The 17,743-nt window shown below is 39.3% G+C and overlaps 1 protein-coding gene across 1 annotated transcript in view; it reads left to right on the top strand.

Moving 5' to 3' along the window:
• Positions 1-17,743, top strand: part of GPR156 (G protein-coupled receptor 156) — a 143,712-nt gene that overhangs the window by 28,780 nt on the left and 97,189 nt on the right. Inside the window, exons 2-3 of the mRNA XM_011940646.1 lie at positions 14,832-15,307; positions 15,533-15,669. Coding sequence (XP_011796036.1) covers positions 15,212-15,307; positions 15,533-15,669 — 233 coding nt within the window. The 5' untranslated portion in view covers positions 14,832-15,211. The remainder of the gene's footprint in view (positions 1-14,831; positions 15,308-15,532; positions 15,670-17,743) is intronic.

The following is a 17,743-nucleotide window of genomic DNA, read 5'->3' as shown; positions in this document are numbered from 1 at the left end:
AAAAAAAAAAAAAAAAAATAAATAAATAAAATAAAATAAAATAAAATCATTTCATATCTCCTCTGGCTTTTGCAAATGCTCTTTGTCTGGTCTACCATTTCCACCACTGTCCTCAACATTTTTTAGTATATTATTTAATTTATGTATGTATTGGTGTCCACTGATAATTGTTTGCCTTCCCCCATTGGAACACAGATTCTATAAAAGTAGGGATCTTTATTTTGTTTACCACTGTATTCTAGGTGCCTAGAACAGCTCCTTTCACACTGTTGGTGCTCAAAAAGAAAAAAGTTAAATGAATGAATATCAGCAGCAAGAGCATTTTGGGGAGAAAGCAAAGGTGTAACTGTGGGAGTTTCCATTAATGTATATATATCATTCTCTTATACATTCATCCCATCACCCTGTAGCCCTGGAACTCTCATTATTTATTTTTTTTCTGGTAATGCAGGCTCCAACTCAACTGGCAATGAGAATATGAACTAGGGCAACTGTATTTGAAAAATGAAAGAATGTAGGTGATATGGGTTTAAAGAATTCAGTATATGTGTATTTTTCCAATAAGTACATGCTTATGAGCATAGCCTTACAAAATAACAAAAATAATTTTTTATATTTACTCACATATTTATCATTTCCAGCACTCTTTATTCCTTTGTATAGATCCAAATTTGTATGGCATCATTTTACTTCTGCCTGAAGAACTAGCTGTAACATTTTTTTTATAGTGCATGTCTCTCAGATTTTCTTTGTCTGAAAATGACTTTATTTTAACTCCATTTCTGAAATAAATTTTCAGTGGGTATTGTATTCTGGGCTGAATTTTTTTTTCCAGTGCTTTAGAGATGCCATTCCATTCTCTTCTGGCTTTCATTATTTTTTATGAAAAATCAGTTGTAAGTCTTACTCTTGTTCCTCTGTACATAATCTGACTGCTGCTTCTAAAATTTTATCTTTATTGCTGGTTTTTAGCAATTTCTGTGCCTTGTTTTGTTTTTGTTATTTAGTGTTTGTTCTGCTTGGGATTGGTTGAGCCTGGATCTGTAGGTTTATACTTTTCATCAAATGCGAAAAATTCTGGTCATTATTTTTCAAATATTTTTTCTACTCCTCTCTCCTCACTTTTTCCCCCTCAAACAGCAATTACATGTATGTTAGACAGCTTGCTATTCTATAGGTCATTGAGACCATGTTCATTCTTTTTTATTTTTAATTTATGTGGGTAAATAGGTGAATATATTTAGGGGTACATGAGATGTTTTGATATAGGCATGCAATGTAAAATAAGCACATGATGGAGAATGGGGTATCTATTCCCTCAAGCATTTATTCTTTGAATTAAAAACAATCCACTTACACTCTTATTGCTTCTCAGCCTTTTGGGATAAGATCATGTGTAAAAACAATCTACTTATACTCTTCATTTTAAAATGTACAATTAAGTTATTATTGACTATAGTCACCCTGTTGTACTGGCATATAGTAAGTCTTATTCATTCTAACTAATTTTTTATACACTTTAACCATACCCACTTCTCCCCCACCTCCCACTCCCTTTCTAGCCTATGGTAACCACCCTTCTGTATTCTGTTCGTGAGTTCACTTGTTTTGATTTTTAGATCCCACAAATAGAAGATGTGATGTTTGTCTTTCTGGGCCTGGCTTATTTCACTTAACATAATGATCTCCAGTGCCATCCATGTTGTTGCTAATTACTGGACCTAATTCTTATATATGGATGAATAGTCCGTCATTGTGTAGATGTACCACATTTTCTTTATTCATTCATCTGTTGATGGACATTTAGATTGCCTCCAAATCTTAGCTATAATAAACAATGCTGCAACAAACACAGGAGTGCAGACATGTCTTTAATATACTGCTCTTCTTTCTTTTGAGTATACACCCAGCAATGGGATTGCCAGATCATATGGTAGCTCTATTTTTAATTTTTTGAGGAACCTCCAAACTGTTCTCCATAATGGTTGCACTAATGTGTATCCCCACCAACAGTGTACAAAGGTCCCTTTTTCTCCACATCCTTACCAGCATTTGTTATTGCCTGTCGGTTGGATATAAGCTATTTTAACTGGGGCGAAAAGATATCTTATTTTAGTTTTCATCTGCGTTTCTCTAATGATAAATGACGTTGAGCATCTATTCATATACCTGTTTGCCATTTGTCTGTCTTTGTTGGAAAAATTTGTTAGCTCTTTTGCCCATTTTTAAAATCGGATTATTAAATTTTTTCCTATAGATTTGTTTGAGCTCCTTATATAGTCTGGTGATTAATCCTTTGTCAGATGGGTAGTTGGCAAATATTTTTTCTCATTCTGTGAGTTGTCTCTTGACTTTGTTGATTGTATCCTTTGATGTACAGGGGCTTTGTAACTTGATGTGATCCTATTTTTCCATTTTTGCTTTGGTCGCCTGTGCTTGTGGCGTATTGCTCAAGAAATGTTTGCCCAGACCAATGTCCTAGAGACTTTCTTCAGTGTTTTATGTAGTATTTTGATAGTTTGAGGTCTTAGATTTATGTCTTTAATCCATTTTGTTTTGATTTTTATATATGGTGAGAGATGGGTGTCCAGTTTCATTCTTTTGCATGTGGATATCCACTTTTCCCAGCACCATTTATTGAAGAGACCCTCTTTACCCCAGTGAATGTTCTTGACACCTTTGCCAAAAATGAGTTCATTGTAGTTTCTGGGTTCTCTACTCTGTTCGATTGGTCTATGAGTCTGTTTTTATGCCGGTACAATCCTGTTTCAGTTACAATAGTTCTGTAGCAAATTTGAAGTCAGGTAATGTGATTCCTCCAGTTTTGTTCTTTTCACTCAGGATAACTTTAACTATCCTGGGTCTTTTGTGGTTCCACATAAATTTTAGGTTGTGTTTTCTATTTCTGTGAAGAATGTAATTGGTATTTTGATAGGGATTGCATTGAATCTGTAGATTGCTTTGGGTAGTATGGACATTTTAACAACATTGATTCTTCTAATCAATGAATATGGGATATTTTTCCATTTTTGGTGTCTTCTTCAATTTTTGTAATCTGTGTTTTATAGTTTTCGTTATACAGATCTTTCACTTCTTTGGTCAGGTTAATTCTTAGATATTTAATTTTATATGTGGCTATTGTAAATGGGATTACATTTTTATTTCTTTTTCACATAGTTCACTGTCGGCATATAGAAATGCTACTGATTTTTTTATAAACTTTTATTTTAAGTTCAGGTGTATATGTACAGGTTTGTTATATAGATAAACGCATGTCATGCGGTTTGTCGTACAGATTATTTCATCACCCAGGTACTAAGCTAGTACCCATTAGTTGTTTTTTCTAATCCTCTCCCTCCCCCCACTCTTCACCCTCAGTAGGCTCCAGTGTCTGTTGTTCACCTCTATGTGTCCATGTGTTCTAATCGTTTAGCTCCCACTTGTAAGTGAGAACATGCAGTATTTGGTTTTCTGTTCCTGCATTACTTTGCTGAGGATAATGGCCTCCATCTCCATCCATGTTCCTGCAAAGGACATAATCTCATTCTTTTTGTGGCTGCATAGTATTCCGTGATGTATATGTACCATATTTTCTTTTTTTTTCTTCAACTTTTATTTTAAGTTCAAGAGTACATGTGCAAGATGTGCAAGTTTGTTACATAGGTAAACGTGTGCCATGGTAGTTTACTGCACAGATCATCAAATCACCTAGGCATTAAGGCCAGCATGAATTAGCTATTCTTCCTGATGCTCTCCCTCCCTCATCACACCCCCTCCGACAAGCTCCAGTGTATGTTGTTTCCCCCCAACATATGTCCATATGTTCTCATCATTCAGCTCCTACTTATAAGTGAGAACATGAAGTGTTTGCATTTCTGTTCCTGCATTAGTTTGCTGAGGATAATGGCTTCCAGCTCCATTCATGTCCCTGCAAAGGACATGATCTCGTTCCTTTTTATGGCTGCATGGTATTCCATGGTGTATATGTACCACATTTTCTTTATCCAGTATATCATTGATGGGCATTTAGGTTGATTCCATGTCTTTGCTATTTTGAATAGTGCTGCAGTGAACATATGTGTGCATGTATCTTTATAACAGAATGATTTATATTCCTTTGGATATAGACCCAGTAATGGGATTGCTGGGTCAAATGGTATTTCTACTTCTAGATCTTTGAGGAATTGCCACACTATCTTCCACAATGATTGAACTAATTCACACTCACACCAATAGTTCCTTTTCTCCACAACATTGGCAGCTTCTGTTGTTTTTTGACTTTTTAATAATAGCCATTCTGACTGGCATGAGATGGTATCTCATTGTGGTTTTGATTTACATTTCTCTAATGATCAGTGACGTTGAGCTTTATTTCATATGTTTGTTGGCCAGATGTATATCTTCTTTTGAGAAGTGTCTGTTCATGTCCTTTGCCCACTTTTTAATGGTGTTGTTTGTTTTTCTTGTAAATTGGTTTAAGTTCCTTGTAGACTCTGGTTATTAAACCTTTGTCAGATAGATAGATTGCAGAAGTTTTTCTCCCATTCTTTAGGTTGTCTGTTTGCTCTAATAATAGTTTCTTTTGCTGTGCAGAAGCTCTTAAGTTTAATTAGATTCCATTTGTCATTTTTGCTTTCATTGCAATCACTTTTGGCATTTTTGTCATGAAATCTTTGCCTGTGCTTATGTCCTGAATGGTTTTGCCTAGACTTCCTTCTAGAGTTTTTTTTTATAGCTTTGGGTTTTACATTTAAGTCTTTAATCCATCTTCAGTTAATTTTTTTTTTTTTTTTGAGGCGGAGTCTCGCTCTGTCGACCGGACTGGAGTGCAGTGGCCTGATCTCAGCTCACTGCAAGCTCCGCCTCCCGGGTTTACGCCATTCTCCTGCCTCAGCCTCCCGAGTAGCTGGGACTACAGGCGCCCGCCACCTCACCCGGCTAGTTTTTGTATTTTTAGTAGAGACGGGGTTTCACCGTGTTAGCCAGGATGGTCTCGATCTCCTGACCTCGTGATCCGCCTGTCTCGGCCTCCCAAAGTGCTGGGATTACAGGCTTGAGCCACCGCGCCCGGCCTCAGTTAATTTTTGTATATGGTATAAGGAAGGGATCCAGTGTCAATTTTCTGCATAGGCTAGCCAGTTCCCCCAGTGCCATTTATTAAATAGGAAATCCTTTCCCTATTGCTTGTTTTTGTCAAGCTTGTCAACAGTCAGATGGCAGTAGTTATGTGGTCTTATTTCTGAGCTCTCTATTTTCTTTCATTGGTTTATGTGTCTGCTTTTGTACAACTACCATGCTGTTTGGGTTACTGTAGCCTTGTACTGTAGTTTGACGTTGGATAGTGTGATGCCCCAAGCTTTGTTCTTTTTGCTTAGTATTGCCTTGGCTATTTCGGCTCTTTTTTGGTTCCATATGAATTTTAAAGTGGTTTTCTTCTAATTCTGTGAAGAATGTTAATGGTAGTTTAATGGGAATAGCACTGAATCTATAAATTACTTTGGGCAATATGGCCATTTTCACAATATTGATTCTTCCTATCCATGAGGATGAAATGTTTTTCCATTTGTTTGTGTCTTCTCTGATTTCTTTGAGCAGTGGTTTGTAGTTCTCTTTGAAGAGGTCCTTCACTTCCCTTATTAGCTCAATTCCTAGGTATTTTATTCTTTTTGTAGCAATTATGAATGGGAGTTCATTCATGATTTGGCTCTCTGCTTGCCTATTGTTGGTATATAGGAATGTTAGCAATTTTTGCACATTGGTTTTTATATCCTGAGACTTTGCTGAAGTTGCTTATCAGCTTAAGAAGCTTTTGGGCTGAGACAATGGAGTTTTCTAGATATAGGATCATGTCATCTGCAAACAAAGATAATTTGACTTCTTCTCTTCCTATTGAATACCATTTATTTTTCTCTTGCCTGGTTGCCCTGGCCAGAACTTCCAATACTATGTTGGATAGAAATAGTGAGATAGGGCATCCTTGTCTTGTGCCAGTTTTCAAGGGGAATGCTTCCAGCTTTTGCCCATTCAGTATGATACTGGCTGTGGGTTTGTCATAGATGGCTTTTATTATTTTGAAGTATGTTCCTTCAATACCTAGTTTATTGAGAGTTTTTAACATGAAGCGATGTTTAATTTTATCAAAGACTTTTTTCTGGGCCTATTGAGATAATCATGTGGTTTTTGTCTTTGATTCTGTTTATGTGATGAATCACATTTATTGATTTGCATATGTTGAACCAAGCTTGAATCTCAGGTAAGAAGCCAACTTGATAGTAGTGGATAGTCTTTTTGATGTGCTGCTGGATTTGGTTTGCTAGTATTTTATTGAGGATTTTTGCCTCAATGTTCATCAAGGATATTGGCCTGAAGTTTTCTTTTTTTGTTGTTGTATCTCTGCCAGGTTTGTTATGAGGATGATAGTGGCCTCAAGAATGAGTTAGGGAGAAGTCCTTTCTTTTCAATTTTTTGGGAAAGTTGCAGTAGAAATGGTACCAGCTTTTCTTTGTACTGCTGTGAATCTGTCTGATCCTGGGCTGTTTTTGGTTGGTAGGCTATTTTTTACTGCCTCAATTTCAGAACTTGTTATTGGTATATTCAGGGATTCAATTTCTTCCTGCTTCAGTCTTGAGAAGGTGTATGTGTCCAGGAATTCATCCATTTCTTCTAGATTCTCTAGCATACAGGTATTTATAGTATTCTCTGATAGTTGTATTTCTATGGGTCAGTGATGATATCCTACTTAACATTTCTGATTGTGTCTGTTTGATTCTTCTCTCTTTTGTTCTTTATTAGTCTAATTAGTTGCCTATCTATTTTATTAATTTTTTTTTTAGAAAAACAGCTCCTGGATTGATTGATTTTTTTGAAAGGTTTTTTGTGTCTATATCTTCATTTCAGCTCTGATCTGATTTTGGTTATTTCTTGTCTTCTTCTAGCTTTGAAATTTGTTTGCTCTTGGTTCTGTCATTCTTTTAGTTGTGATATTAGGTTGTTAACTTGACATCTTTCTAGCTTTTTGATGTGGGCATTTAGTGCTGTAAATTTTCCTCTTAACACTGCTTCAGCTGCACCCCAGAGATTCTGGTATGTTGTCTCTTTGTTGTCGTTAGTTTCAAGGAGCTTCTTGATTTCTGCCTTAATTTTGTTATTTATCCAGGAGTCACTCAGGAGCAGATTGTTCAGTTTCCATGTAGTTGTGTGGTTTTGAGTGAATTTCTTAATCTTGAGTTCTAATTTGATTGTGCTGTGGTCAGAAAGACTGTTATGATTTCAATTCTTTTGCTTTTGCTGAGAAAGTGCCATGTGGTGATGAGAAGAATGTATATTCTGTTGTTTTGGGGTGGAGAGTTCTGTAGATATCTATCAGATCCTCTTGATCCAGAGCTTAGTTCAGGTCCTGAATATCTTTGTTAATTTTCTGTCTGAATGATTTGTCTAATATTTTCAGTGGAGTGTCAAAGTATTTCACTATTATTGTATGGGAGTCTAAGTCTCTTTGTAGGTCTCTAAGAACTTGCTTTATGAATCTGGGTGCTCCTGTATTGGGTGCATATATATTTAGGATAGTTAGCTCTGCTTATTCAGTTGAACCCTTTACCATTATGGAATGCCCTTCTTTGTCTTTTTTTTTTTTTAATCTTTGTTGGTTTAAAGTCTGTTTTGTCAGAAACTAGGACTGCAACCCTTGCTTTCTTCTGTTTTCCATTTGCTTTGTAAATTTTTCTCCATTCCCTTATTTTGAACCTATGTGTGTCTTTGCACTTGAGATGGGTCTCTTGAAGACAGCATACTGATGGGCCTTGGCTGTTTATCCAGCCTGCCATTCTGTGTCTTTTAATTGGGGGCATTTAGCCCATTTATATTTAAGGTTAGTATTGTTATATATGAATTTGATCCTGTCATCATGATGCTAGCTGGTTATTTTGCTGACTTGTTTTTGTGGTTCCTTCATAGTGTCACTGGTCTGTGTACTTTAGTATGTTCTTCTATTAGCTGGTAACAGTTTTTCCTTTCCATATTTAGTGCTTCCTTCAGGAGTGCTTGCAGGGCAGCCTGGTTGTGACACATTCCCTCAGCATTTGCTTATCTGAAAAGGATCTTATTTCTCCTTCACTTATGAAGCTTAGTTTGGCCAGATATGAAATTCTGGATTGGAAATCTTTTTCTTTAAGAATGTTGAATATTGGTTTCCAGTCTCTTATGGCTTGTAGGGTTTCTGCTGAGGGGTCCACTGTTTTCTATTGGGCTTCTCTTCATAGGTGACCTGGACTTTCTCATTGGCTACCTTTAGCATTTTTTTTTTTCATTTTCACCTTGGAGAATCTGATGATTATGTGTCTTGGAGGGATCTTCTTGTGGAGTATCTTGCTGGGGTTCTCTGCATTTCCTGAATTTGAATTTTGGCCCATCTTGCTAGGTTGGAGAAGTTCTCCTGGATGCTATCCTGATGTATGTTTTCCAACTTGGTTCCATTCTGCCCTCTCTTTCAGGTACCCCAGTCAGGTAATAGGTTTGGTCTCTTTACATAATCTCTTATTTCTCTGAGGTTTTGTTCATTCCTTTTCTTTTTCTTTTTTTCTGTATTCTTGTCTGCCTGTCCATATGCAGAAAAATAGTGTCCAAGCTCTGAGATTCTTTCCACTACTTGGTCTATCCTATGGATACTTGTGATTGCATTGTAAAGTTCTTGTGTGTCACAAGAACTTTATTTTTTTATCTTTATCCAGTCTACTGTTGATGGGCATTTAGGTTGATTCTATGTCTTTGTTATTGTGAATAGTGCTGCAATGAACATACATGTGCATGTGTCTTTATAATAGAATGATTCATATTTATTTGGGTAAATGTATGTTGATTTTGTACCATGCAGTTTTATTGAATTTATCAGTTCTAATTGTTTTCTTGTAGAGTCTTTAGGTTTTTCCAAATATAAGATCATATTGTCTGCAAACAATGATTATTTGAGTTATTCCTTTCCAATCTGGATGCTTTTTATATCTTTATCTTATCCAGTTGCTCTAGCTAGGACTTCCAGTAGTATGTTGAATAACAGTGATGGCAGTGGGCATCCTTGTTGTGTTCCAGATTTTAGAGGAAAGGCTTTGTCCTTCCCCCATGCCCCAGGTAGGTCCAGGAGTCAAGGACTAGAGTTCAAAACCTTAGAAGTCTACCTGGTGTTCTGTCATATTGTGGCTGAGCTGACCCTCAGACCACAAGACACAGTCCTTCCCACTCTTCCCTCCCCTTTCCAAAGGCAGAGGAACCTCATCCTGTAGCCACTGCCAACCCAGGCCATGAGGAGGACTGCCAGACTACTGCTGATGTTCCCTTAAGGCCCAAGGTCCCTTAAATCAGCTTGTCCTGAATGCTACCTAGCCTGAGACTCACCCTTCAGGACAGTGGGCTCCCCTCTGGCCCAGGGAAGGTCCAGAAATGCTGCCCAAAGGTCAAGTCCTATAATCACAGGCTCCAAGAGCCCTCTTGGTATTCTAATCTCCTGTATCTGTGCTGGTACCTAAAGTGCAAGACAAAGTCCCTTTGACATTTCCTTCTGCTTTTGTCAAGCAGAGGGAGTTTTGTCCTGCAGCCACCATAGCTGGTAATGTACTGAGTCCCACCTGAAGCCAGCAAGTCTCAGAAGCTCACCCAAGGCCCTCAACATAGTCCCTGGTTATTGCTGCTGGTTATTCAGGGCCCAAGGGCTCTTCACTTAGCAGGTGATAAATGCTGGCAGGGCTGGGTCCTTTCCTTCAATGCAGTGGGTTCCCTCTGGCCCAGGGTGTGTCTAAATATGTCACCTGGTTGCTAGGGCCTAGAGTGGGGGCCTCATGACTCTGACCAGTGCCCTATCCTGCTGTGGCTGAGCTGGTATCCTAGATGCAAGACAGAGTTCTCCCCTACTTCTCCCTCTCCTATTCTCAAGTGGAAGGAAGGGGTCTCTTTTGGAGCTGTAAGCTGTGTAGCCTGGGATAAGGGGAGGGGTGATGCCAGTACTCTCTTGACTGCCCCAGCTGGTGTCTCAGTAGGTTGCATGCACTCCCAATCTGCTGTCTCTGGGCCTAGTTCAGCACTAGGACTCACCTAAGAGTTGCAGTCCTTATGGCCTAGACTGCTTTTAAAGTTGACTTGGAAACAAAGAACACTGTGGCCCTCCCTGGTGAGATTTGGAGGCACTCAAGTTAAGACCACTGGGATTGATGATTCCTCTCTGGCTAGGGCTGTTGTAAATCCTCCCTCCGTTTGTACATGTCAGCTGAGTTTGGTCCAGCTTTCCTTTCTGCTCTGATTTCTGGTTCTTATGAAGGTGTTCTTTTCTGTGTAGATAGCTGTTAACTTGGTGTCCTTGCAGAAGGAATGATCCGTGGAGACTTCTATTTTGCCATCTTGATCCTCTGCCATATATCATTCTTATCAATCAGTTTTCTCTTTATGCACCTGGAAATACACTGGTATACAAAATTAAGATCCTTACTTTCATAGAATTTGTGTTCTAATGGGGGAAGTCAAATAATAATCAGTGGACACCAATACATAAATAAATAACACATTAAAAAGTGTTGAGGACAGGCTGGGCGTGGTGGCTCATACCTGTAATCCCAGCACTTTGGGAGGCCAAGGCAGGCGAATCACTTGAGGTCAGGAGTTTGAGACCAACCTGGCCAACATGATGAAACCTGGTCTCTACTAAAAATACAAAAATTAGCTGGGTATGGTGGCAGGTGCCTGTAATTCCAGCTACTAGGGAGTCTGAGGCAGGGGAATCACTTGAAGCTGGGAGGCAGAGGTTGCAGTGAGCTGAGATCCCACCACTGCACTCCAGCCTGGGCAACAGAGTGAGACTCTGTCTCAAAAAAATAAATACATAAAAATATAAGCTGTTGAAGACAATGGAGGAAAAGGCAGATCAGAGAAAGAACATTTACAAAAGCCAGAGGGAGTGTGAAGCAATTTTAAATGAGGTCAGATTTTTGAATAATTTCTATTGCTATGTTTTTAAGTTAACCAGTGTTTCTTTTTGCAGTGTCTGATCTGTTACATTTTTATTTCAGATATTATTGTTATCTCTAGAAGTTCCATTTGGATTATCTTTCAATTCTTTCCTCATTTTGTTCATATTTTGCTTTATATCCTAGAGCATATTTATAATAGTTGTTTTAAGGTTCTTGTGTGATAGTTGTATCATTTCTGTTATTTCTATGATATTATTTATCTATTTTTTAAAACTTTATGGTTATAGGTCATATTTTTTCATTTCTTTGAATGCCTGGTGATTATTTTGAATTTTACATTGTTGAACACTGGATCTTGTTACATTCCTTTTAAGAGCATTGAGTTGTGTTCTGGAATGCAATTGAGTTTTTACAGGTCACTTTGATCCATTTGAGACTTTCCTTTAGGGTATATCCAGAGTAACATCTAGTTTAGGGTTAATTTATTTTTACTACTAAGATGTGGCTTTTCTAAGGATTCTATCCAATGTCCTGCGTGTTATGGGGTCTCTCTGCACTGGCTGATAGAAACACAGGGTAGTCTCAGCCCTGTGTGAGCTCCAGGAATTACTCAGCTATTGCCTATCAATGTTTTTTCTTCAACTTCAAGTAGTTTCTTCCTGCTCATATTCAAATCAGTACTCAGAAAAAGACTCAGGGGGATCCTCTGCAGATTTCCAAAGTGCTCTCCCCACTCTTCTTCATTACTCTGCCCCACAAATTCTAACCACCTCAACATCCTCAAATTCCAATCCATTCCCCTTACCTCAGGTAGAATTCTAGGTTCTGATTGGTTTTCCCTCCACGTGCTGTGACCTGGAAACGACCTTCAGGCAGTATCTCTTAGGAACCCTGGTTGTGTGGCATCTGTTGTACAATGTCTGAAAATAGTTGTTTTATGTGTTTTGTCTGGTGTTCAACTTGTTCACAGAAAAAAGCAATTTGCACAGCAGTTAATTCTTCACAGACAGAAGCAGAAGTTCTACCAACTGCAAAACAACCAAAACAACTTGTTAAAAGACAGTATTTGTATGACTGTTTTTAAATGGTCATAAATAGTGTACAGAAGAATAGAGATTTTGTGAGAAAGATACGGGCTTATACAGAGGGGTGAACTTGCAAATGACCATCTTGCACTTGGGAATAGTGTCTGTTTTCCTGATCCTAATCACTGGGAAGGATTCTGTAATCTCTGTCAAATAAATTGCAAACACTACCATGCATGGCCTTGGGTCTACTAGTGTCTCTGACATAAACAGTTTCTCCCTAGAGACTTTGGTGTGAGGGTACAGGGGGAAGGTAGCTTTTGGAGGGGCCTGGAAGACCCTTCCCTTTGTGCCTTCGATTCTGTATGTATGTTGTGGTCAGATGTCTTACCATTACCCTCTCTGATAACTCCCCACCCACTTTCCCAATCTCTGAACACTTTTTGAAACCATTCAACTCTTTCCTTTCAATTATTGAGCCCTTCATTGTTTCATCAGCTCCTCTTGTGTGAATCTCTGTGAATGTGTGCCAAGTTTGCAGTTTAATGCCTGTCCTATGTAGGAACCCAATATCACAGTATATAAAGTTTCTACACTGGATATCCATGGACTAAAGAGGGGACTAGCATTCGGAGTTCCATGTCGGTGAGTTTAGCTTATCCAAGGGTACCCCTAGAATGTGCTCAGAAATTTATCCCAAGTCAGAATTGCATCCCCCAGGACTTTAGGTTCAGATGGACAACCCGATCATATTCACAGAATCCCTCAAAGATAATTGAAGTTTAAGATTGTCAGCCCACCTGGGGTGTACAGTATTGACCAGGGTTTCTCAACCTTAGCACTATTGACATTTGGTGCCAGATAATTCTTTGTTGTTCGGACCATCCTGTGAATTATAGTATATTTAGCAGCATCCGTGGCATCTACCTACTAGATGTGAATAGCACCCTTCTCTTAATTTTGACAACCACAAATGTCTCCAGAATTGCCAGATGTCCCCTAAAGGTGCAAAATTGCATAATTGAGAACTACTAGTAAAGAGGCACTATGGCATGCCATGCTCTAGGGAGCCCACAGAAGTGCAGCTCTGGGAACTGAAGCTGAAGAAACCCAAGAGGCCCATTGGTGTCTTCTTGGAAGAGATTAGTCCAGAGTGTCTGTACCATGTGGAGTGTATACTGGGATGACATTGACCTTGGAATGTAAACTCCTGGTATTCTTGCCTCTGCAGATTTGGAGCAGGGTTTTCCTCTTCTCTGCTTTTCAGTCTACTTATTTGAAAATGAGGAATGGTGTTTACATCACAAAACACTATAGTGAGGACAAAATGAGGTTTTATATATACATACACCCATATATACACATACACACTTCTTCCAAATGATATAATAATATATAAACATTGAATGAATAATGGTTCAAATATAAGTGTACTTAGTTGCCACTATGATTAAAAGGGCAATATAGGAAAAATACATTTTCTTCTAATCCATCATGTCGTAATAGTCCTCCCTGTGGTTTGCAGTATGGCTGTATGCTAGAAGGCACAATAGGAAATGTCTAACTTTAAAAAAAAAGAAAAGAAAAAATATCTTTCTAGCAATTAAAATCTCAACTAAATTAGAATGCAAATAGGTTTTTATATTTGCTTCTTAATTTTGCATTAAATAATCTGAACAGACTATGCAAGAATTTAAATGCCTTGATGGGAGATAGTGGCTTTTAGTTCTCTTGGGATTTCATTGTAATAAACCTGGTAAATAATTCAGGAACATATGAGAGGCCAATGAATGACCAGCACCTGGTGCTATATTGTTTGTGCATAAGCACACAGACTCAAAAGATGGCACTCTCCACCTGTCACTGTTGTTCTGGCTTAAACATGGGCCCTGTGTTCAGTGGCAATTGAAATAATAGTAACTGATATTTTTGCCTTTCCAATTTTCCTCCACAATGAAAGAAAACTGTGCTAAGCTGTTTAAAAAACACAAAGCAGAAGTGGCAGCCTCTTTTAGATTACCATTGGTAAAATTTCAAATCTATTTTCTCTATTAAGGGATTGATTGCTTTAAAGAATTAGGGATATGGCTATCTTTTCTCCTGGTGCTAATCTGAGCCTTTTTGCCTTTCTATCTTCGTTCCACAAGGCTGAGCTTCTCTTTAGATCACATTACTCATATTGCAAGGATCTTCTGAGAGAAATAACACCATCCTCTGGCCAACCACTCACTCTGCAAGAGTTCCTAGATCTCCCCAGTTTCTTTCCCTATTGTCTGAGTAGTCTGTCTCACTCCTGTTAGTCTCACAGTTTAAATACAAACAAAGATTCTTGCAGGCAGCTTGGGTACCTTTCTGTGACCCCAACTGACTGGACATAGAATGTTCCTCACTGAGAGAACAAGAGCTAGAGTGACCGACAGATCATGTGAGGAGACAGCATGGGGCACCTGAGCCCAGCACCATCCAGGATCAGACAGAACTTAAGCCATGAGCTGCATAGAAAGATCCTGGGAGGGCACTGGGTTTTCCAGTATGGAAAAAAGAAAGATGTAGCTCACAAGTCTAAGCTAAGGTCTTTACAGTACTGGGCCATAAAAAGGATCTGAAAAGAAACTGCAGAAAATGTTAGATATGTTTTATCTTTGTTTTAAAAATATTATTTATTATAATGGCTTAAAATATGTTTATTTAAGTATATTTGATACCTTTATAATATATATAATAAAGTGTATAATAAAATATAACTATGTAATTAAAATAGATGATATTTTAAAACCTCTGTAATAAACCATTTATGTGTTTGTGTGTGCGCGCGCGCGCCTTTGTTTAACAGGTTTAATTGCTTTCCTTTCTTCAGGAACCAGAGTGAGGGTACTCAAGCAGTGACTGCCATCTGGTGGTTAACCAGAATCATCACTTTGTGTAGCCTGATGGTTACTAAGATGTCCACTCTTGACTCACATGGCATGCTCCAGCAGCCCGCGACCAGTTGAAGGATGTCTGATTTTGGAGGGTGACCAGTTGAAGGCTGTCTGATGAAGCAGCCTAGTGAAATAACCCTTTGCTTCTACCTGAATGTGTTGTTCACTCTGGATTCTGAGCCTGCAACCAGCTCCAAAATGGGACCTCTGAAGAAAAGATTTGAGTTGCTCTTGTGTTTTAGTCAAAGATCTGCATCCCTACCAGTGGGTAACCAAGACTGTGAATAAGCACACACCAACAGGGGCATGTGGTGACATGGAGCCTGAAATAAACTGCTCTGAATTGTGTGACAGCTTTCCTGGCCAGGAGCTGGATCGGAGACCCCTTCATGATCTCTGCAAGACAACAATTGTAAGTGAGCAGCCACGGGATACCAGGGCTGCTCAGATATATGTGGTGGTGGTGGTGTTGGGGAGGAGGAGGTAGAAGGAAAGGAGGATGAGGAAGGGGAGGAGGGGGAGGAGGAACTGCTCATGCAGGATACATATTTCCCAGCATTGGTGACGATGGGGCAGTTTGTTTTTGACCTGTAGAAAATCCTTCATTCCTAACAGCTTCTCCTTATTCTGTCCTCAGACATCTTCCCACCACAGCAGTAAGACCATCTCTTCATTATCTCCTGTCCTCTTGGGTATTGTTTGGACTTTTCTCAGCTGTGGACTTCTGCTGATACTTTTCTTTCTTGCCTTTACAATTCGCTGCAGGAAGAACAGGTAAGCAGCCCAGTTTCTCATCACACATAGCTGAATCATGAAACCCAGAATGTTAGTATTATTTTGGCAGCACAAGCCGCTAGCTGGTCTCCCACCACAGGATTAAGCCACGTGAGAAGTTCCCTCTGAAATAGTCTACCTGTTGAGAAAGGGAAAGATGTAGGTCAGTATTGTGCTAACTACTGCAAGGGTATCCAAAGAAGAGAATGAAGAGTCTCTCTCTATAATGGAGATACAATCCTTCTGAGAAGATGAGGTATTTATATTTAAAATGAAGACCATGTAGAGGATTCCAAAGCAACACACAACTGAGGACAGCACAGCAGAACCAGTCTGGGTGAGTTAGGGTTTCTGCAAAAGCAGTGAAGCACTACTACCTGGCTATTTGCTAGATAATTCTGGCTGACTGGAAAGTCACAGGCTCATTGAGTTAAGTATGGCTCCCAGGATTCGCAAAAGAAGCAAAATGGTGATGTTTTTCTAAAGGGACTTGTAGCACCTTGGCTTAGATGCAATTTCATCCTTCCTCGGGGCCCATCCCATCTCTCCCACCCCAACACTGTACCCTCATCCTACCACAGCTGTCCCAGGGTGCCTCCTGAGAAGCCCTACCCCAGCCCTCTCCTTAGCCCACAGCTGACTTCTAGATGGAGCCCACAATCAGAAATTAACAGCTTCCTCAAACCAGCCAAAGTCATCCAGCCCCACGCCAGCCTTACCCTGTGTGGTGACCAAGCATGTTGTGCTCCATTGCCTGTGGATTTGACACTCAGATGAGAATCGGTCAGTTGCATTTTGGGATGCTGTTTTGCCATGTTAGGCATGGAGGACATGGAATTGTTAAGCAGCAGTGACTTGGTCGTTGGGTCAACCTCAGCATGGTGGTGATATGTGGCACTCCAACTAGAATATACCCCAAAGACTGCCTCAGCCACTTTTCATTCTGTTCCTCAAGCATACTATACTGACTCCCATCTCAAGGCTTTTATACTTACTGTTCCTGAACTGTTCCCTCTGCCTGGAAGTCCTCCTCAGATCTTCCCATGACTAATTCCTTCTCATCTTGTAGGTCTTGGCTCCAGTGTCACCTCTTCAGAGATACTTTCCCTGATCATCCTATCTAAAATAGCATCTCTACCCATGATCACCCGCTCATCTCATTCCATATTCTATCAGCCTGTTTTATGTTCCTTATAGAAAGCATAGTCTGCTATTACCATATTTATTGATTTACCTGTTGATTATCTGTATCCCCTACCAGAATGGAAGTCTGTGAACACAGGGACTTTGCCTGTCCTGTTGTGCTCACCTCTGTGTCTCCAGCATTTAGAACAGACTCTGGGACATAATAGGTGCTCAGTAAATATGCATCCAGTGATCCTGGAAGGAAAGAGATTTAAATCCCAGCGGTGGCTACTGCCAACAAAATGACTAGGAAAATCATGCATTTCAAGGTTAGAGAACTATGGAGTAGTCTTTTCAGCTATAACATGTTTCTATAATGCAAAATAATACTTAATTGGTATTACCCAGTTGGTAATAAGAAAATTATGTCATTGATTCATATGTTACTTTTCCCCCAGCAAATCAATAGTTTAAACATTCAGGGGCAAGCTTTCTCACAGCTAGTAAAGGAAGCTTTAAGCTTGGCAGTTCCTTCCCTTAGGGCAAGTAGGGCTGGCTTAATGGCTTAAGAACTTGTGTCTTCCCTACAACATGAGGCTGTAGGAGTAGATGAAGAAGCGGAGAAGACATTTGCCTTATGTTTAAAAACTTCAGTTGATTGTTAAAGAAATCACAGATCCAGAGCAGATTTTTAATTTTCTGACAATGTTATCTATTGGAGATGAATGTCCCTGAGGACCTGTGTCTTGAGATTTAAGACTGTAGAAGTTGACTTTGATACTGAGTACAAATGATAGTGGACATTTACTGGGTGGTAGTGTTTTAGTTGAAAGATTTAATATTGAGTTTTAGGGGGGCGGAGCAAGATGGCCGAATAGGAACAGCTGCAGTCTCCAACTCCCAGCGCGAAGGACACAGAAGACCGGTGATTTCTGCATTTTGAACTGAG

The sequence above is a fragment of the Colobus angolensis genome, unplaced genomic scaffold (assembly GCF_000951035.1).
Source record: "Colobus angolensis palliatus isolate OR3802 unplaced genomic scaffold, Cang.pa_1.0 Scaffold190, whole genome shotgun sequence".
Lineage (NCBI taxonomy): Eukaryota > Metazoa > Chordata > Mammalia > Primates > Cercopithecidae > Colobus > Colobus angolensis.
This window is presented reverse-complemented; position numbering and strand designations above follow the sequence as displayed.